Raw genomic sequence first — 21,938 nt, 5'->3', positions numbered from 1 at the left:
ATTAAAGTGAGCACATATTTAATTCTTGTAAGGTCAGTTTTGGCTTGATTTAGATGCACAACTATAAATGATGAGATAAAATAATTAAAGAAGGACACAAGCCGCGTCTGTTGGTGAACATCATTCTTAGTCTTTACTTATAGTGTATCTGGGTTAGGCTAAAAATATGCTATTACAGGTGACTCCTAAATTTTAGCTAAGTCATCTGGGAAGGGAAGTGCACTGATCCGATGGACGAGGCATGATGTATAAAGCTGTCCCTTGTGATCAGCATTTTGACAGTCGATCTAGTATGATGGATGTTGTACTGCCACGGCCATGTAGAGGGTGTTGAACAGGATCATGTTTTAGCAGGATGATGATAAAACCTGCACAGTGTTTGGGGCCCTTTCACCGTCTATTGTGACAAAACCTCAGTGAGTCTCAGTTTATGCTAGGATAAACTGACAGCTAGTTCTGTGTTAGTTTCATCGCCTTTGACAGTCAACAAAGAGCTTAAATAGAGAATGTAACATTTACTGATTACAAAGATTTATATCCATTTATATCCTTTCAAAGCAGACTATAAATAATAGGTTGCTGGGAGTATACTCATGTACTTAAGAACTTTGGGCAATTTGCACTTGAGTATTTTTATTCACTGCTGCTTTATACTTTTATTCCAATCCATTTCAGATGAAAAGAAAAGATGAAGAAAAGATCACATCCATGTACTTTTTACAATTTGTTAGCAACATTTCAACAAAAGCTTTCTTTATCAGGATCCAGACACTACACTGCAAACATTATGAGCATAGACAGGTGGTTCCCAAAGTGGGGTCAGTTAAAGAACCCAAGGTTTAATGTTTTTTTTTTTTTTCACTACAAAACAGAGGCAACATTCACATCAACTATAATGTTAAATGACACTTTTAAACATATCAAAATAGGAGAAATAAACTGTAAACATTGAAATCACCATATTAAAAACCCTGTTAAATATGCACTTATGCTGAAGCTAAGACTGGTGACATTACAGGCATACTTTTGATCAAAATGAATACATTTAACTAATTAACCTCCTTAATTTTTGTTCATTATTTATTTGAGTTCAATATTAATCTGCAAATGTGCACAGCAACTGGGGACTCCCTTTTTTCTGAGTGATTGACAACAGATCTATATTATTTCACTTGATATTGATGTTAGTTCATATACAGTATGTCATATTTTTCATGTATGTTATTTACTTTGTTACTTAGGTAACCTGAAGTCTTATAAAAGATATTCATGGTGTCAATGTATAGCTGAAAAGGTTGCATGTTAATGTGGATTGTGTGGGTGGGCATGAAGGGGTGCCATGAAAAAGAGGTCACTGTGAAGAGGTATCATGTTTTCAAGTCTGTCCACAATAATGTCCACAGCAATAAGCCTTATGCAAACCTTCAACTTAAAAACAATCATTTACATATGAAAAGTAAATACAGTTACACCTACAGTAAGAGCAATGCCCACCCTGTACAACTGTACATGATTGCTTTCTCATTGAAGGTCATCAAGCAAGAGGGTCTTTCCAAGGACATCTCTGAGTGCACGTTGTTCGATCTGCTGAAGTACAATGATGTCAATGATGATGAGCACCTGACAAAAGAGGAGTTTTACACAGCTTTCGGTAAGTTCAAAATTTTGTTGTCAAACGTCTTTTGTGTAACTTGAAACACTCATTCCAAGTAAAAAAAAAAGGCTTAACATTGTCTCTGAAAAAGAATGAAAACTTAGGCAGCATATGATATTTTCTGTCCCACATTTTCCATTTATCTGTAAAAACATGGATCAGATGTGGCAGAATTGAATCTCTCATCCACCAAGTTGCAATCAATATATTTTAAATACTTCTTGATTGTTCATATTATCTTAGCCCATTAACATTATGACAAAGGTGTCCACACAATTTTTCACCAATTGAGTATAATTTACTTGGACAGTGATGCAATAATTGTGATCAACCTGCAGCATAAAGGGTAACTTGAAATCATAGAAACAACTGAAATCTGTTCAAGCTCATAACATAATTCATTTTCATTAATTTCATTTTATTTTATTCATGCTTCCCCCTTGTTTTTCTTTTATTAGCTTAAAATGTAAGCCATCTGTTTTAAAATGTATGAACCTTGTGGGCTACATAAAAGAAAAGGTTATTTAATTAAGTTTAGATTGCATTTTGCTTTGATATCTTGAAAGTAGTTTACTTGTTCCTTTTTAAACTGTCAGTCTGTTGCATCTCTTGAATATTGTTTGATATCTTGCCAAAGGTTTACTCACAGAGAACTCCAGATTGTTGCCAATTGTGTTATCGGTCTTCAAATGTTTGTTCCACGGGGATAGGTCAATAAAGGAGTTCAAAATGGAGTTTGTGCCAAAGGAACCAGGTCACAACTACTGTGATACAGTAGTTCAAACCAAACCTCCCTCATTAGGCAACATAATGATGACAGGTGCTCTGCTGTATCTGAGTAACACCAACACATGTGCACTAGTTTCCTCCTCATGCTCTCTTTGGTGATTCCTCCCTGTCTGACATTTTCAGTCAGCTCAATATCCTCTGACAGAATATCCTCTGACATTTGGCTGGCTTGACACATTTAGCAGCAGGAGAGAATTCATAATCAACACTCATCTCATCATCCCTTTGTATCTGAAGCATTTAATTTGAACAGGCAAAAAAAGTCATGAGAGCAATTGGCAAAGTTAAGGAGTCTCATCTTGTCTACTATTCTCCACATCGTACAGTACGTGAATGTGTGGGTGCAAACCCCTTCTGGCAAATTACAAAAAGAAACAAGCCCCAGCCGATCTGAGGGGAGCTGGGTTTCCTTGAAGAATTGAGTTGCTCTAACTAAAACTACTTCCTCTTCAGTTTTCAGATCTTTTTTGCATGCTTCCAGCTTAACTCCTCACAGAGAAATAGGATATTTCATGTGACTAAATCTCCCCCTCTGAGGCAGAGTTTCTTTTGACCTGTCTTACTTTCTCACACATTTTATACCCCATTCTTTATCGTTATACAACACTTAATGTTGTTATTTAGCAACAATGGATAGCTGGCCTAATATATAAACGATATTGCGAATGCATAAGACATTTTGTAAAGTTTAATGAACTCTTTTAAGTGAGGATTCTAGGATTCAGTCAAGCAATAATACGCTTGGTATGTCTTTGTCAACAACATAGCTTGACTCAAGATTTTCATGCACACTGCTGGAGTGCTTGAAGCCATTTCACCTCTGTTCACCAGATACTGAATTTAGATTACTATTTTATATATTTAGAGGTCATTGTAGTTCTCAGATAATGTCTTCTTTACTTTATTCATTGTTAGACCTCCTTCACTTTGCTAAATGCTTTGGTGCTTCAAGGAATAGGCCCCTGGTACGCCCATGAGGCAGCTGAGAAAGAAAGGCTGAAAAGGTCACAAATTCACCTTCTCATGAGACTAACAACTGTATTGAATATTTAAATTCACCTAATTTCAATAGAATTATATTCATCTAACCCAGGGAGATAACACAGTCATGGTGTAAAAGAGCTAAGCATTAAAAAATGTAGAGATCTGGATTTGTCAAAACATTATTACTACTAGTGTGGTCCAAAGAAAAATGCAGGTAGATTATACATCTGGGCCAAATATGCTAACAACAAAAATGATCAAAGAACGGTTAAAACTGCACAGAGCTACAAAGTGTCAAGTGTCAATTCTCAATAGACTCAGCAGTACTAGCGGCTCTTTTACATTAGCAAGCCGTTAAATTCAATGAATTGAAGGAATCTCTTGTGTTTCAGCCCTTCCACAGGCTGAGGTCGGTGCTCTCACAATAGGACAAATTGTCACAAACAGTTCAATGGGCCACTTCTCAAAGACTGCACCTAAAGAAGATACTGGAGCACACAATTCGCTCTAGCAATTTATTAAGGTGCAAACAACTAATGTTTCCACGTGCTCTGTGTCTTCATCAGAGTCAAAACTGACTCTGATAAACTCTGGGTGTAGTCTTTGAGAAGTGGCCCATTGAACTGTTTGTAACAATTTAATTCAATGTTCATACCTGCATTTGCTTCCCTTACAAAGAATCTGAGTAAGCTGAAGGTCAGTTCCCTAAAGATACACACCACCTAACTCAGGAAAGTAGATGCTCACCAACATAGGATGCATAGGATTCTCTCGTTGAAAAATCACCTCCACAACCACCCAATCAAAGTTTTGCAATGATAATGTAACTAATCCCGATGCCCACAATCATCTATCTAACATCATCTGCAAGATTTCCATCAAGAAATAAATGTTAATTGGAAAAAAAACATTACTGTTTATTATGTTGTATATTGGATTGACTAAAAAACACAAGTACATCAGATATATTTTATTACATCTTTTTTAAAATTTGTACAGCTGAGTGTACAGCTGTTGACATAATGCAGTAAGACATCTTCAATAATGACTTCTGTCATAGCCTTGAACATCTATATCAATGACAAATAAATTGCAGATGTCTCCAAGAAACCAGCAGTGCAATGGACCAACGTGGACAGAGATCCAGGGAATGATTTGGCCTTATAGACCCTGGTCAAAGTGCCTGAGGCAAAAATGCAGTGCGTTATAGTTATAGTTTTTCAGTTCATTGCCGACATAATCTCTGAGTGGCAGCTATAAAAATCTATGCAAATACCTTAAGCGCTGTCGTAAACTGAGTGTCATCATAAAGCAAATCCATTGATCCAGTGTGTCCAGAATTATGGTGCAGCTTGGAAACGAACAGCAGTAAATATAGAGTGTCTCCCCATGAAAATGGCACCTGTCTGATACCTTACTCTGCTAATAAGGACCCTTTGCACACCTTTGTGGAATATTCAAAGTGTGGCAACATTGTTTGTCAGGACAGAAGATAAGGCTTTAATGTCCATGCATTATTCATTCCTCCTTTGCATAGACTAGAAGGGGGTTGAGAATCAATTTGCTTCAGCTAGCAGTAAGGAAACTGTCTGGCAGAAGTGATGTCTTTTAATTAGATCATGTTACAGATATGAATGATGTCTGCCACGCTACTGATAGTCAGCCCGTTGTCATTGTTGAATAATTTGGTGAATGATGGCCCAGTGCATCATGGGTAAACAGATAAGGTGTCATCTATCATAAAGTGTCACTAACTTTTGGTTGGAAAGTGTCACAATACGTTGTGGCATTGACTGTCAGATATTAACAACAACTTTATGCAGTATCAAGACAGAAATCTGTAGCATTGTCACCCTTTTGTGACAAAGTATATGAGGAAACCTACAGTATTATTGACACAACAGTGACTTTGTATGTACTCAACTCAAGTATATGCAAAAGTTTGTTGTAAAGTACACTACATATACCATACAGAACTTAACCTATATGGTCTACCTAAAACCAGTATGAGATTTGGTGTAATGAATACAGTAGTTATGATGTGTCTTAGTTAGTCAGTATAGCAGCACTATAAATATTGCATTAGATTAGAGTTTACTATGTGCTATGCTGTGTATCTGAGATTTACAGCCATCACCACTCTGCCTTTTATATTTAGTAATATTCATCCATTCTGCTTTGGTGATGCATCAAATACTTTCCTCAATGTTACAAGCCAGTATTAATATTTTAAAATAAAACACTTGTATTGTCACTTTAACCACAATTTATCAACATATACATACTTTTCCCAATTTCACCCAACCCACCAGTGGACCAAAAGATACAACAATGATGATAAGAATTCAGATGCTCTAGTAGTTGAAAATCCACCACCTTCCTCAAGACTTTAGATTAGATGGGCATGACACTGATAGGCCTACCTTTATTCAACTGGGATGAACACCATCCTTAAATACTGGGGTAATCACTGCAACTTTTAGACAGTGAGGGAAAAATGATTCCTTTATCGACTGGTTAACCAGCTTAGTAATAGGAGTGCATAAAGTTGCTGAATTTCTTTTAATCAAACAAATATCAGTCCCATAGACATCTGGAGTTCTCGAGCTCTTTGAATTTGTTATTATTTTCATGACGTACTGTTCACTAACTTAAGTCAAAGAGAGGACAGGATATAAAGAATCTGGTGGTATAATCACAGTGTCTCTTATTCCAAATGTTGTTACCAGGGCTTCAACTGATTTTCAACTGTCATTGAAGGATGTTGCAATTACTTTTGAAAATTGTGTTACTTCATTATTAATTCTCAGTTCAAGATGCTGAGGACGACTCTTTTCCATTCCAGTCAGGGTATTAATATGTTTCCAGAGCAAATGACTATTTCCTTTAGTTTGCAATATAAGATTAATAAAAAAAAGTTTGCTTTGTACTTCCTGAGTTCAGTTAAAATTTTATTGCTAAGATTTTTAAAAATAAGCATATCAGTATTAAGACCTACTTTATATCTGTTTTTAGAGGATAATCCCTTTGTTTCATTTATTGATACTGTATATAGAACTCCAATCCAACTGCCTCAACTTAGTATCCAGTTTAGGTTAGTTCTTATTTTTACTTTATTTAAAAAGGAATATATTTGTAGTCACTTTATGACCAATGAGTATTAGATTGTGATCAGTGATCCCTGAAATGACATAAAATTATTTTATTATCCTTTCTGGTTTATTGCAGAACACCAAGTCAATCTGTGATTTTGTTATACTGGTGATTCTTATGGGTCCATTTATCATTTGATTAAAATCAAATACACTTCCTTTAGATTTTCTTAATTTTCTTGTCAGCCCAGTTTAAGTTATAATCCCCTAAAAATAAAATCACCTCTTTTCCTCTTTACCAAGTCATTCAGTTCCTAGAGCATAGATTTAAAGTCACCATAAAAACTTCCATCATAAGATGGCGGTCGATAAATTCCCACAACTACAAAAGACATCTGTGGAGATAAAGTAATCATTACTATAAGACATTCTGGATCTGACTTACATCAGAATTGGAGGTCAATTTGATAATAATGAAACTGTTTTTTTATGTACAACAGTAGACCCCCTTCCTTTTTTCATTTCTATCTTTCCTCAAAATATTATACCTCAGTATCACATAAGCCCTTTGTGGTAATGTTTATTTCAACCAGGTTTCTGATAAACATAAATCAAAATTGGAATCTGCTAAAATCTGTTCCTTTTTTGAGGACACACTTCTAATATTGATATGACCCCCTAACAGACCTTTGGGTTTAATCTTGGATCTCAGATAACTTTGGCTTGATCTAATGTTTTGATAAGGATTACATCATATTCATGCCCTTGTGTTTTTGTTGCTGGTTTTACTTCCCTTGTATTCAACATGGGTTGTCCAATAGGCTTTCCCTTGATGTATGTCCTGGGGGAAGTGTCTATGACTTTCACTCCATGACAGCAGGGGGCAATAGTGGTACTCAATAGTAAGGATTCAACACATACAGAGTTTAGGGTGTGTTTATGTTCCGGGGTTAGACTGAGTTAGTTAGTAAAAACATTTTGCACTGAGTAAAATGTGTTATTAGCTAAACAACATGCTCCCAGAGCACTCGGATGAATCCCACCAGTACTATAAAAGGACGGGGGCTTATCCATAAATAACATTTTAAAAGTTGGGCAGGCTGACAGTAGCCAGGAGTTGTGACTTAGGGTCCGGCTAAAATGGCCGACTCCTCTGCCATTGGGTGGAATGGGGCCAGAGTTAAAAATCGACCTATCACAGTCCTTCAGGGTGTTGAAGAGCCTGATGAAGTCCTTTTTGAGCACTTTGGATGTCTGCTTGGGGATGTTGTTGCAGCCAATATTTAGGACGAGGCTCTGTTCAGAAGAACAGCTGGCCAGAATTGATGGAATCCTCTCCGTAAAGTCACATACCGTAGCGCCAGGGAAGTAGTGTGTCTGTGCAAACTTTCTTCTGACAGTCCTGATGATGGAATTGCTGACCACTAGGAAAGAAGGAGCCAGAGGATCTGGAGGTCTCTCTGGTACAGTAGGCCCTGAGCAAATTTGAAGTGGTGGCGGGCCATGAGGTGAGCCAGTGAAGCACAGCTCAGCCCTGCTCAGGTGAGGTTGTTGCCTATATGCTGCTGAGAGTGTATTCTGATTTGACACAGCAATGGTTTTGAACAGAGCCTAATGACAATGATTCCCCCAGAAGACCAGGAGGACAGGGCGGGAGGCCACCTGTGATGAACCCAGCGGGTGGCAGAGAGGCCATGGGGGGCTCCGACCGGTGCCTTGCTGCAGAGCCAGGCTCCATGGGCACTGTGACCAAATGTGGAAAGTCCAGGATGTTGAATTTATTCACTAGCTCAATGTGATGGGCTGCTGGCTTGTGTAGGATATGCTCTCAGCTGCGCCCAAGGTTTTGCTTGCCAGCAATACTCCCAGATTCCCATTGGTGAGGAGCTGCTCTGACAGGGACCCTTGGACTGGCCCCAAGGCTAAGCCAGGGAACCTCAGTCTGTGTTTTTGGACTGGGGAAGGCAGCTGAGATATACGGATCACCTACAGAAGCAGTTGGTGTTGGATCAGAGACAAATGACAGGTGTTTGGTCTTCTTCTTACTCCTTTTGACAACAACAGACCGAGGCTCTGGATTGTGGGGAGTGGAGGACGATTTTACCCCAGAAATTAGTCAAGGATCAGATGCAGTGTCTGTGGTCAAACTGAACTGGGGGACAGGCATATTGGCATCGGTGGCAAGACCTGTCCAGGGAATGGTGGTCTCCAGATCAGCCACATTAGCTGCTGCCACTGCTAGGGAGTCCATTAACTTTTCATCTCGCTTAAATTGGTATCAGGGGACTACCACAGACCAGGACTAGGGTGCTGTGGTAGTCCAAGTAAAAATCAGGAGTTTGGATCCTCCGACCATTGAAATAATTGAAGTGCTTGAAACTATACTTAAAAGAAACTAACAGCAGGATATAAACCTCAAAGTCACACAAAAAGAGTAAAATCCAAAAATAGCAACTACAGAGATCCCGCTGACACAACTGAACACTGATGCATGCGCACTCACTGAGTGACTCTTTGAGATTATTAGTTTGGATACACCGACTAAATGCATTCTCTAAGTGTCAAGACATGCTGTTTCACAGACAAGAATGGAAATGAATGTGCAAGTGCTTGGAAGGAATCCTCTGTCTGAATGATCCCTTTGGTTAATGTGTTGGCTTGGATCTCATCCCTGCCTCCCAAAAAAACCCTCCTCTTAGGTCCATGCACAGCTTTGCACTGCACCTTGCTTTTTAAAACATGCAAAAGGCCTTATACCTTATTCCTCAATAGAAGAAACAGCATTATTCCTACTTTGTGTAGTATAAGTACATTTTTCGTCTAAACTTGTATCCCAAGTCTACTGTCAACTGTACAGTGTTTTAGATGTAAGGTTTATCTTTACAGTACACATTATGCAGCTGATTCACAGTAATGACCTTAATTGTACCTATCTATCAAGTAGACTGGTAATGCTATTTGTGCTACACTGTAGGACGTATCTCACCCCTGCTTGTTGTTTCTTGGTTGCCAAGATATCGATCTGAACCCTGACACCTCCTGACAGAACACACAGCCAGGAGATACAGTACAGCTCTTTGATTTCTGCTGAAGCTGGAAGACTTGGAGTTCCCGTTAGATTCCCAAGGGACTAGTGGTAAACTAAGAGAGACTGTAATGTGATCCATCATATTGTAATGCTGATGTGGTCATCACAGTTGTATGAGTTAAAGATGGACAACATCCGTATGTACTATATGTTTTGATCAGGGACAAACCTACTGAACATTTAGTATTATATTATATAAAATACATTAAAAATATTGACTCTCAATAATGTTTAATATTTTATTCACATATTTACCTGTGGCGACAAATATATGGCTAAGCTCTGGTAACTTTGACAAAATAGATTGTTTATCTGTGCATTCCAAAATGTCCTATATGAAGTTTTCACAACTACTGCTCCCAGTTGAGTACGTAGACTCTCTAAGGGGCTGGGGTAACAAAGAGGCATTTCTACCAAACATAGAGTTACATTTAGGGTTAATCTTACCCTGAGATCACAACAAAGTGGCACTAACCACAATGACATTTGGCCCGTTTGGGCACTTAGGCTGTGACTTTATTGCAAAAAGTAGACTGTGGTTTTATCTGTTTTTTTAAAGGGCACCTGGGCACTTCAAGTAAAAAGGGCATGGATGGTCAACCAACAAAGTTTAGGTAATCAAAATTACTAGGTTAAGGTGATTGAAATATTGTCATGGTAACCTGCTGCTTATGACTAGGTTTAGAGATTACGATGTTCACTTGCCAATATTGTGCATCTAAGCAAACTAATATATCGACAGATACAAAACAAGGGAGGGAGTGATACTCGGATTTGACAGCAATGCAACACAAAGCAGGTGCTCCTGATGTAGGGGTAGGCAAGTACTGGCCACAAGAAAGGGAATTAATTCCCTAAAAATTCCAGGCACATTGCTTTGTTAAGATACCAAAGTAAAGAAAATGAGCATTTATCATAGTTTCTATGATTTCAAAACAAGACCAATCCCTATCATGTAGCCACTATAGTTAAGTCTTTTTAACGTTTGTTTAACCAAGCAGTGCGCCTGTGTAATATAATCAGCCTTTTTTGTATTTCCTATTTGGGGGGAACATGTCTGTCCAGTTGTAATTTTCCTCTTGTTTTTTTACATTCATTGCTTTTTTTTAATTTCTTTTTTCAATATTTTTTGTCTTCCTTCTCATTGTCCGTTTGAGAGCATTTTGTTTTACTGTAAGAAAGCTCTAATCCTGTGTGCTTCCAAGTCTGGTGTAAACCCTGCTTTTGCAGAAAGTTTCCTACGCTTGAAAATGAGTTGACTCACACTCTCTAATTCAAAGGAATGCTCCTTTTCCATTAAGACAAGTTTGCTGTTATTCAGTACCCATGGTGTAGCTTCAATTAATGGATACTCAGGCTTTTACTTGTCAAAACCCCTGCTGAGCATCTCATTCACTGGCTGTGAGACATGGTGTTAAAATGGTTTCATAATTCATGGCTCATTTTCCAACATGTGATTGTTGTATCTCTAGAATGTATTAGAGAGATTTAAAAGAAGTTGAATTACTTTTTTTTTTTTTTTTTTTTAAATTGAAGTGATCCTCAACTGAAGTAGAGGGGACACTTTTCTCAAGATTTTCTTGTTTCTCTTTTTTCTCATGATGGGGATTTTTCTTTCCCATATGAGTTGATGATAAATACTGGAGCCAGTGTATATTTCTTACATTACTTACCCACTAAAAACACACAGAGCTTTTTATGTTTTTGTTTGGAATTAAATAGATTATTCCATTACTACTGTATCATTTTATCAAGGTCATGAGACAGCTGAGCATTTCCTGTTGACTGGGTTCAGCTAACTGTAAGACCCTCATTTATGTTGGATAAACTGGATAACTTTGCAATTCTGCACAGAAAAGTTAACAATTAAAAGTATGGATTATACTATTTTAAACTACTTTGATCACCAGTGTCTCGTAGTCTCTGGAAAAATCCTCATTCACATAGGAACTGATATGTTTTTCTCATTTTTAGGAGCAGCAACACCATTTGTTTGAGTGTTGCATATCAAAGACCAAGATGAATATTACAAATATAAACACCGGAATTAAAAAAGGGTGACAGAAGATTAAATAATGAAAAAACACTGGCAGCCTTTCCAAATATAACAATCCACATCAACTTTGAGAGACATGCGTCACTTCTTGGCCCCCTGCATTTTTTTAAAAATCTGGGGATTTTTTTTTCCCTCTGCTGTGCTTTGTCAAGTGTAATCTATATAATTCAAATCACACAAATCCCAATATCACTTTCTATATGTTCTAAACATTTTAACCATATATTTAATGATCAATCAAGCACCCTTGCTTCAGTATCAGCCCTGTGGTTTCACTATGGACATATAGAGGCAAGATGGGCAGAGGGAATAAAATAAATGTAATTATTAAATAACTATTTTGAAAATATACATAATTGAAAATATATATTTTAAAACATTAAAATAGGTAGTTTTCGTCTGCGCTTACTTTAAAGCTATCTTTGTCCATTGCATCTCTGAAACTGCATCTCAGTTTGTCTGGCCACTGTCCTCTCTGAGCTACTGATAAGGCAACTCATTCTGAGGACAGTGATGCTGTTACAGAGGGTGGAGTCTTTGTGGATGAAATGAATGAATGCTTCAGTAGCATTCATGCACCATTGATGTGTCTGGTTTAAATTCCCGGTGAGGAGAAAACGTCTCTCAGAATGTTTTTTTGTGCCCTCTGACTGAGAGAGGTTCAGTGCTTTTCTGGCTGCCAGGATTGTTTAGCATTTCGGTGTAAACAGATTGCTGCATTCATCCTCTTCTCTCAACATTTAACATCTCCCGTCATCCAGTTGAAGGTGTTGGCATGCACCGTTTGCAGTTATACAGCTATTCAAGTATGCTGTGATGCTGATGCTGGTGTAAAACTGGTAGAGTTACTTACTGTAACTCTCTCTGAGTTTAAAACAGGTACAGCTGATTGATGAATGCAACAAATATACTACCCTAACCCTATCCTAACAAAGACACATACACAATGTTTTTTGATGCTACTCAGAATATAGTATAAAGCCATGCAGGCTTATGTGGGTGAAAGTTTCAAGTTCTTCATCGTTACATCTCATTACACAAGTATAAGAGAGTAAAAATCTTAGGTTTCAGCTCCTCGACAATGCAGTAGGGGAAAAAAAGAAACATTTAAAATAGTAAAAGCAATAGTAATGGATAAGAGTATAAACAACAAGAAGAGTATGAAACATAGGAGTGTATGTATGTATTTAAAGTGTGGTGTGCATGTGTCCTACCTATAATATATGAATAAATATCTATATGTATATATTGTGTGTATGTACAAATATGTGTGTATGTATGTGTGACATCAAGCAGGCTGCAGGGCGTCAGTGAAAATTGATCATAAGCCTGGTGGCATGGTGGAAAAAGCCTGCTGGTCTGGGCCTTGAGGCTGCTTTACTGTTTGCCAGACGGTATCAGCTGAAACAGCCCATGGTTGGGGTGATGGGGTCTTTAATAATTCTACAGGCCTTCTTGGCACACCTCCTGTTATATATCCTGGATGGAGAAAAGCTCACATCTGCTGATGTCCTGGGCTTGACCGCAAAAACCTCTGCAGTGCTTTGTGGTGGAGTGTGGTGCAGTTACCACACCAGGTGGTGATACAGCCAGTGAGGATGTTTTCAGTGGTGCCTCTGCAAAAATCCTGTAGAATCTTCTACCCCTGTTGAACTTCTTCAGCTGCCTGAGGTGAAAGAGGCGTTTCTGTGCCGTTTTCACCACATGACCAGCGTGCTCATGATGTCATGATATGATGGATGAACATGAGGAATCCATGCAATCACAGCCTCTATTATTCTTTAGCTTAAGTGCACTATAATTTACTTATTGCAGTAAGATAGGGGAATTTTTCATTAGTTGTTTTCCACAAGGTAGCTGTGAAAAAATTAGTCCAATTAGAACTCCTCTTAGGCTCTGCATACTAATGCTGCATCATCCCTCAGGATCTCTCCCAACAGCTGCTCTGGAAACAGACTTGAGGCTGATCAACCAGAGGTAATACATTCACTAAGGCCATTCGTTAATGTTTTACAGCCATCCTGATGTTTATAATGTTTGTGGGAGGAGAGAGGAAGGGGGTAATAATTATCTTCTTGCCCTTTACCTAATACCTGTAATTTCTGCATTTTTAAGCGAGTTGTAGCAGTAAAAACACAATCATATCTTCAGGTGTATTATATGCAGAAGGATGAGACTGTAGATGCTGAATAGATATTCAAAGGCTGGTCACTGTAGCCATGCCCAGGGTATTTTTCTTGGTTTGGGACTGTTTGCAGAATTATAAAATAAATCTCATTTCCACTTTTCTCAAGTGGAAAAGCTCAGAATCCACATCAAAGGTAGTTCCACCCTCAAAATGATGCCAAAGTTCTTAGACCTAACCATGAGCTGCAGACTTTCCCATGTAAACAAACATGGAATTATTTACATTGATACATCCACTTCTGTAGATGTAGAGTATGATGGTCTCTTGATGATTTTGACTAAAGTTATTACCTTCAAAGATGCTCAGAAGATCTTAATTACAAGGCTGTGATGTTGACATAACAAGCCTCCAACATTTACATCTGTTTATTATTTTCCTGTCTTGTTTTCTTAGTTTTTAGTTTGTTTTTCACAAGCAATGAAACACAAAATAAATAAGAAAAGTGCTGGTTGGATTTAATATAACTAACCATCTGTTCTTATGAAGACATCTCACAAAAAAAGCAGATTTTTTACTATATAGTTTTTTTTCTGTGTTTTTTATTCAAAGCTCTCAAATATGTACAGCTGCTAGCATAGCTGTTGACTTGTTCATGTAAAGCACTTTATTTTTAGAAAAGTGTATTATTCATTATTATCATCACAGTCAAGATTTCAGTGCAGCTCCCATCCTTTCATTTAACAGGCCTGTAAAGATATTAATAATGCCAAGAAAAATGAATGTAGATAAAAAAGTAGACAATCCAAAGCAGGCTAACATAGCATGCATTTATAGTGGTCTGTATACAAAACAAAGACAGTGAATATACAGTACCAGTCAAAAGTCTGGGGAAGCTGTGTCCAAACCTTTGACTGGTACTGTATACAAAGAAAGCTGTGAGGTAGACCACATTCTAAATATTTCAAGCTCCCAAAAGTTTAACAAGCAACATCTCAACCTTCAAGGTCTTTGCACGGCAAACATCCACGTGAAATAACAGCACAGCAACACAGCTTTACATTGCTGTGTCTCCTGACGACCCGGGGCCAATCGATGCCCTTTTTAACTGTATTTTAGCTGTCAAATTATGGATGGCAGAGAATTTTTTACAGCTCAGCCAGCCAAGTCTTGGTCATCAGTACTGAAGCTCTGAGAGAGAAACTCCATGTGAAACTACAAGCACTGGCATTAAAGCCCTGTCAACAGGTAAAAAAACTTAGGAGTCATCTTTGAGTCAGATCTCAGTTTTGAACCCCACATTAGAAATATAACTAAGAATGCATTTTATCATTGGAAAAACATTTCCAGAGTACAACCGCTTCTCTCTCAAGCAAGTACAGAGGCACTACCGCACGCTTTTATTACGTGCAGCATTGACTATTGTAATGCTATGCTTTATGGTCTCCCTAAGAAGAATATATATTGCAACTACAATTGCTTCAGAACTCAGCTGCATGTGTGTTGACGAAGACCAGAAAGAGAGCACACATTACACCAATTTTATAGTCTCTGCACTGTCTGCTTCAGAATGAATTTCAAGATCCTTTTATTGGTTTATATAATAATGATAAATAATAAATGTGTCACCTATTATATACTATATATCCTTTAGGCCTATTTTAGGAAAATTGTGTGTTTTTATCGACATACTGTAGTTTTTTTGTAGCATTTGATCATATCAATTATAGGCAAAGCTGTCATTTTTGTCTATAAAACCTGCTTTTCTTTCGACTTGGAGCTTGTAATCTTCAGTTTGTGGACTACTTCACTACTCCTCTGTATACAAAACAATCATCATGGTTACTTTAAACACGGTTCCTTTTGCATTTCCTCTCAACATCACCGCCAGGTTATATTTCCTGCTCTTCTAAACTGAGTTGTATCTTTGTTAAAAATTTGAGAGGAAATACAACCTGGAATAGTGATCTCTCCCCTGTCAACATGTGTGTCAAGTCTTTATGAGTACACTAGAAAATCACCTGATGAGTGTTTTGTTATTGTTTTCTTATTGTACAGGGACTGGCTTTGTTTAGTAGTGGGACTAGTGGATGCAATTCAACATTAAAAGCCAAAATAAGTATTTTCCCTGGGAAAACAAAGGCAGTAGATGTGTTTCAGCTATTTTCTGTCTCTGTCAAAGATTTAAGTCCACCAAGTCACTCATCTGTGGTGTACAAAACAGAAACCCCATTCTTCTTGTTTTGGAACAGAGTTTGCACAAATCAACTCAACCATCCAAGATCAGAGAATGTTCACATGAGTATGTATTCTGTTTTTGGGCTGTTTTTCCCCTTTGAGTCTTTGCGTATGGGCTATGAATACTCAGCATCAGGGAGAATACTTTTATCTGCACTTCAAAATGTCAAACTCAAAGCAATTGGGGGTACACAACCATTCAGCCTTAGTAATATTGAACATCATTGAGAGGGAGAGAGAAGGGAGTGTGTTAGAGAGAAATGAGAGAATTTGTGAAGAGAGACAGAGCCAGCTAGCATGTGTTTGAGAAAGAGCGACAGAGCATGATAGAGGATGGAGTAAGGGGGTTGGCTAAGCAACCTTGGTGCAATTTGTCTTCATGCAGCTGGCCTCTTGCAACGTTCCTGGAGGCCCAGGCTATTTTCCCTGACAAGCTTGTTGCCTCCAGTGCAATAGGTGATTTACCTCTGGCCATGGCACTGACCAACATCCCATTCTAGGAGCAAAGCAGAGTAAATCAAAAGTCCGGACCTCACTGTTAATCACTAATTACAGGTTGGACGGTAAAGGTTGATCCTTCTCAGGAGGCTGAGTCCCTCAGGCCTCAAATCAGACCAAAAAGAGGAGCCAAGGCCACTTCCTCCTCTAATAAATCTCTCACAGAGGAGGTGCTGGACTGAAAATGTTTGAGTCTGCTCCAACAGCCTAGACTCCCATCTCTCTGAGGACTTTCTCATTCAGGTCGGACACTAGCCTTTGCTTCCTTCCACTCTTACCTCCTTCCAAGAGCTAAACCTATGATGGAGCCTGTCTGCCCACTTTCTTCTTTAAATTCTCCCTATAACTTCACACATTTCTATCCCTCCGGGGATCAACAGCAAATCGAGTTTGTTGCTTGCAGCGAATTCCAAAAGCATTAAGATACAAGGGGGCTGTAATTGAATGGTTAGGGAGGACATTATTGAAGGAGATTTTTGTCAGCGTATCCACCCACCACCACCTCAACACCACGGAGAGTGCCAAGTGGCTGCATGGTGTGTTGATCTGCTGGCTATAGTGAGAATCAGTGTCAGAGGAGGAGGAGAATCATGGATTAGCCATGCGTGACTGAAGATCCACTTTCCTTAATTCTTCACTTTCTGCATCAGGGAAGTTTTAATGTATTTTACTTTCCAACAACAATACCAACAAACATGATACTGTACTGAAGGTGAACGGTAAAATTACTTCCCATGATGTCTGTTGTAAACATCCATAGAAGCTTACAGAGTTTTCCTGTGAAATGAGGGATTATTACTGACATTATGAGCGCATTCACCTTTGGTCAGGGTTATGGTTAGCCTTGCTGGTAGCTAAACTGGGTCAGCAGTCTCTCTCCCAAAATAAAGTAGTAGCTGAACTGGCAAAACTATTGGTTTGTTTACAACTTGTACAACCTGATAGTCTGTTTGTTGCCACATTGAGCCTATTTTTCGCAATGTCACCACTTTCCAAGATCTCAGCAATTACTGAGAGAACAAGTAACCGAAAGTAGTAGAAATAGTTTACCTTCTTCACGGCACACTTGTCACAGTGATATCTTATACCAAAGAGGCAACGGAGTCGACAGGTCTAATGCTGTTTAGTTCGGCTTTGTCTGGAAAGAACACCTCTGTTTAGGAAAGTTTGTATTGTAGCTTTAAAGTTACATTTTTTTTCATTCTGCTAGATAAAAAATGTCCACCAGAATTTAACATTTGACAAGCTGAATGACTTTACAATGTCCAAGTTAAGGCGTTAGGTCGTTCTTCTCTGCTGTACATCCACTTTGTTGAGGCAGTAAGGACGAGTGTGATTTTACATAAAAAATCATAACTAAAGACAGCAGTCCAGTATCTGTAAGCTCTGAAGCAACCATTTTGTTTGAGAGAATCTTTGAACACAGTTAAGTTCTGCTGAACTTTGACTAGAATTAAAGTTGCTTCTCTGTAGTCTCACTGGATAAAATTTACTTTTAATTAGGCTCAGTAAATCCATGAAGTTTTTGTTCCCCAGCATTTTAAATTTCTATCCAGTCTTTTCTCTCTGGCCATGATTCCTCTCATATCATCTCTTTTGACTGCTGTTGTCATGTCTTTATTACATACAAACAGCTCTTAACTGATCAAACAGGTCCCGTCAAATTATTTGTCACATTATGGTTTCCGCAGGGGAAGCATTTCAGTTGCTTCATGAAGTTAGTTATTGCACTTCATGTACCATTTAAGCCCTTCCATTTTCTCAATACAAGTGATGGGTTATGTTCATGACAAGGGGAATATCCCTCTGTGCTGGCCATCACAAGCCATTTCATCATCGACCAATGAAAGAGACTGACTAATGAATGATGTTCATGTTTGCTTTTTCGAAATGAAAGAGGGATTGGCTCGCTAATGAATGTTTGAACCTTCTTTCTCATGTACTGTGTGCACGTGTGTGTGTGTGTTTGTGTGTGCGTGTGAGTGTGTGAAAGATGATTGGTCATGCATAATGATAAACATTTTATCTATTACACACTTTTCAAAATACCAATCTCAAAGTGCTACAGTTAAAAACAAAATAAACAAGTGTATGATCCAAACACAGAAGTTATTGTCAATAGATTTTAAAATGGCTAAAAATCCAGTGTTCACATACATATACTGTATTTCCTCTAATAGTGGCCAGTAGTCAATTAAAAGCCAGGTCTCCGATAGTGGCTGAGGCCATGGGCGACACAAACAAATAAAGGAAAAAACAAGGGTTGATAAATTCCTGGTGCCTGTTAACATCACAGAGAAGGGAGGGGGCGGAGGAGAAGCAATATCATTTAAATAAGGGGATAACGGTGCATATTTTAATACGAGCATACACCCATGAGGATGCTACAGCTAAGTGGTGCACAGCAAAAACATTCTGGGCAGAACTCAAGTGCTAGAATTATTGTTCTGCATGTCAAAATGAATGGATTACTGTAACTACAGGTAATCAATCAATCAATCAATCAATTTTTATTTATATAGAGCCAAACCACAACAAAAGTCATCTCAGGGCACTTTTCACATAAAGCGGGTCTAGACGGTACTCTTTAATTTACAGAGACCCAACAATTCCCCTATGAGCAAACACTTGGCGGTAAGGAAAAACTCCCCTTTAACAGGTAGAAACCTCAAGCAGAACCTGGCTCTTGGTGGGCGGCCATCTGCATGACCGGTTGGGTTGAGAGAGAGAAAGAAAGAGGGGTACAGAGGAGGTGGAGGGGGAACACCTGAACACCTGTAAAATCTGATGCAATCTGATGCAATAGCCTGGTAATACATGTTGGCTTCATAGAGCTGATAATGTTCAATTTTTGTCAACTCTGTCACAGAAGTGTTGGATCAACTCTGTTTTCTTTTTTTTCAGTCAGCATTTATGGTGTTGCATTGAATTACATTATACTGTAATGTTTGTACAAAACAGTAAGCAGAGTGTAACAGAAACAGCTACAGTAAAATGTAGTTTGCAGATTTTTCACAGAAGCTTAACAAAGTGTTATTTTCACTTGTATTTTAAGTTCCCATGCTGCCAGAAGTTGTTTTTTTTTCCTGCTGGAAGAGCAACTTGATAATCGCAGTTGATAATAATGTCTCTGTTAATAGAAAGTGAAGAGAAAAATGTGAAATGCAAAAATTAGAAAATGCAATGAGCTGCTTATTATGTATCAAAATTCTCCCCAAGTCAAAGAACAAAAAATAGCTGAACTACAGTGTTTGTGCTGCAAATAGTAATTTAAAAAATATATAAATTAAATAAACAGATACATTTTGATTTTACACAACAACAGCACAAACTACAGCCTCGCAAATTACCACAAAATTGAATGAACTCTCAGCTAACAGTATAATTATCTAAACTTAGAGATATACACCACTGAGAAGAAACGGCTGTTATTAATCCTCTAATTTCGATGTAATCCTGGCAGTGATTTGCCCGGGCTTGATCAGGGTTTCATGGGGCCAAATGAGAGATTAGAAGTCTTAACTCTGAGCTTCCCACTGAAAAAGAAGTATGAGTTGTCTCATGGCTCTAGTCTGATTGGCCTGGATCGGGATGGGTTAGCCAAGTTCACAGTTCAAAGACACAACAATGGACCAAACACGGCAAATGAGTGAGTAGGTTAAAAAAAGTATTCAGAAGCCATTGATACAGGGCCACTGGAGTCATGCTGTAATTGAAGGTGCTCTCATCCTTCTTCTCTGGGTTGTGGCAAGTGAACACTGTCTGCTGGACCTGCTCTTTCATTAGGTTTTGTATTTCATGCCCTTAGGAGCAGAACAAATTGAGTCTCTGTTTCCTTTTGCTCTGTTGCTCATTACCCAGGAGAAAGATTAAAAAGCATTCTCTCACAGGCCACGTTACATAAGAAGAGAAAGAATGGATGAGTGTACATTGTACTCATTGTCTCATCAAAATACTAGACACACAAAAGGTATTAACCAACCACAGCCATGATGACCTTTCACTGAACCACAATGGCAATATATTAGCTCTCTGTATTAGGTAAAATTATCAGCACAGAGTAGAGCCACATCTCATTATCACCAAAAACATGTTTTAAAACTTTGGATTTTGCATGAATACTGAATCGAGCAAAGCACTAACTCTGGTCGAGGTGAAGGGCTATGTTTCCATGGGGAACCTCTCCTGACAGCACAGGCTTTTTTTTTTTTTTTTTTCCCTGTTACTTTCATCAGAAATGATGCACTCTTGGGCTTTTACAAGAACGTGGAGAGCTGGGCTTGTTTTAAACTCTCAGATCACTGAGAACTCTGAGCATGTTAAAAATATTCCAACTTCTAGTTCCAAAACAGCGTGCTTCAGATGAGATTTCAACAGTCAGCAGACCAGCAGCACTGGTGCCTCCCAGAAGTGTCTGTTTTGTTCTATTAGCTAAAAAAGACGTACATGTTGGTGGACACAGGGTCATCAGAGAGACCGATAGAGAAAGTCGAACTTCCATTATGGATTCATCACATAAAGTACTTACAGAACATTACATTTAATTCCTTCCCATTACTCTGCTAATTGCAATAATTGTGCTGCCTCAGTACATCTTTAACTAAAAAAAAAAAGTACATCTGCTTCTATAGCACAACAACAGCTGATTGAGACACTGTCTGTATGTCGTATTCTTGTTTTTCAGGCTTCATTAAGAGAAAAAATGTGAGCAAAACATGAATCCATACAGTGTGAAGTATCTCAGTGGGTTTATACTTCTGAATTATGAGCTTTTACAAGAAAGAGAAGTCAGTCAAATTTCAGACATGCAGTATAGGTGGATTCGCTTGATTTCTTCCCTCACTCAAATTAAAAGTTTTATGAAGAACTGGAAGTGTAGTCACTTAAACACATGAATTTTACTTATCTCTCAAAACTTAAATTGAGTCATCTCTTTAAGACATCCTGTCTGACATTGTGTCATTTTTTTCCTCTTGTCTACAGATGTGTACCTGCTCACCCTTCCAGATGACGAGAAAGTAAGCGTCACCACAGTAACAGTTGGGCAGAGTGCCGTGTTGACTTGTGCCATCACAGGGGAGCGGAGGCCTCCGATATTGTGGAAGAGGAACCATCAATATCTGAACTCCTTGAACCTGGAGGACATCAATGTAAGTGTATTGTTTCTAGGTGGATAATGAGATAGATGCAGTACATGGATAGCTAGGTAGGATTAGATGGTAGAGAAGTAGACACATAGAACGATAGATGGATAGATGGATAGATGAAGATATTTATAGTTGAATGCCTCTAACCCATGCAGTCAACAGGTCTAATTATTGTTGTGAAGCATCATCAATTTTTAACGACTGTTTCAGAGCCGTCGCCTTTTTTGCAAGAGCTGTAAATTTCAGATAATTTCATCCCGTATTTCT

At 38.3% G+C, this 21,938-nt stretch overlaps 1 protein-coding gene across 1 annotated transcript in view; it reads left to right on the top strand.

Annotated features, from left to right (window-relative positions):
* The window catches only part of fstl5 (follistatin-like 5), a 178,020-nt gene that overhangs the window by 92,813 nt on the left and 63,269 nt on the right, over positions 1–21,938 (top strand). Inside the window, exons 6-7 of the mRNA XM_067599913.1 lie at positions 1,531–1,651; positions 21,508–21,674. Of these exons, the coding sequence (XP_067456014.1) occupies positions 1,531–1,651; positions 21,508–21,674 (288 nt within the window). The remainder of the gene's footprint in view (positions 1–1,530; positions 1,652–21,507; positions 21,675–21,938) is intronic.

This window comes from Thunnus thynnus, chromosome 9 (assembly GCF_963924715.1).
Source record: "Thunnus thynnus chromosome 9, fThuThy2.1, whole genome shotgun sequence".
NCBI classification, from domain to species: Eukaryota; Metazoa; Chordata; class Actinopteri; order Scombriformes; family Scombridae; genus Thunnus; species Thunnus thynnus.
The sequence above is the reverse complement of the archived record's forward strand: the minus strand, read 5'-3'. Positions and strand labels throughout refer to the sequence as shown.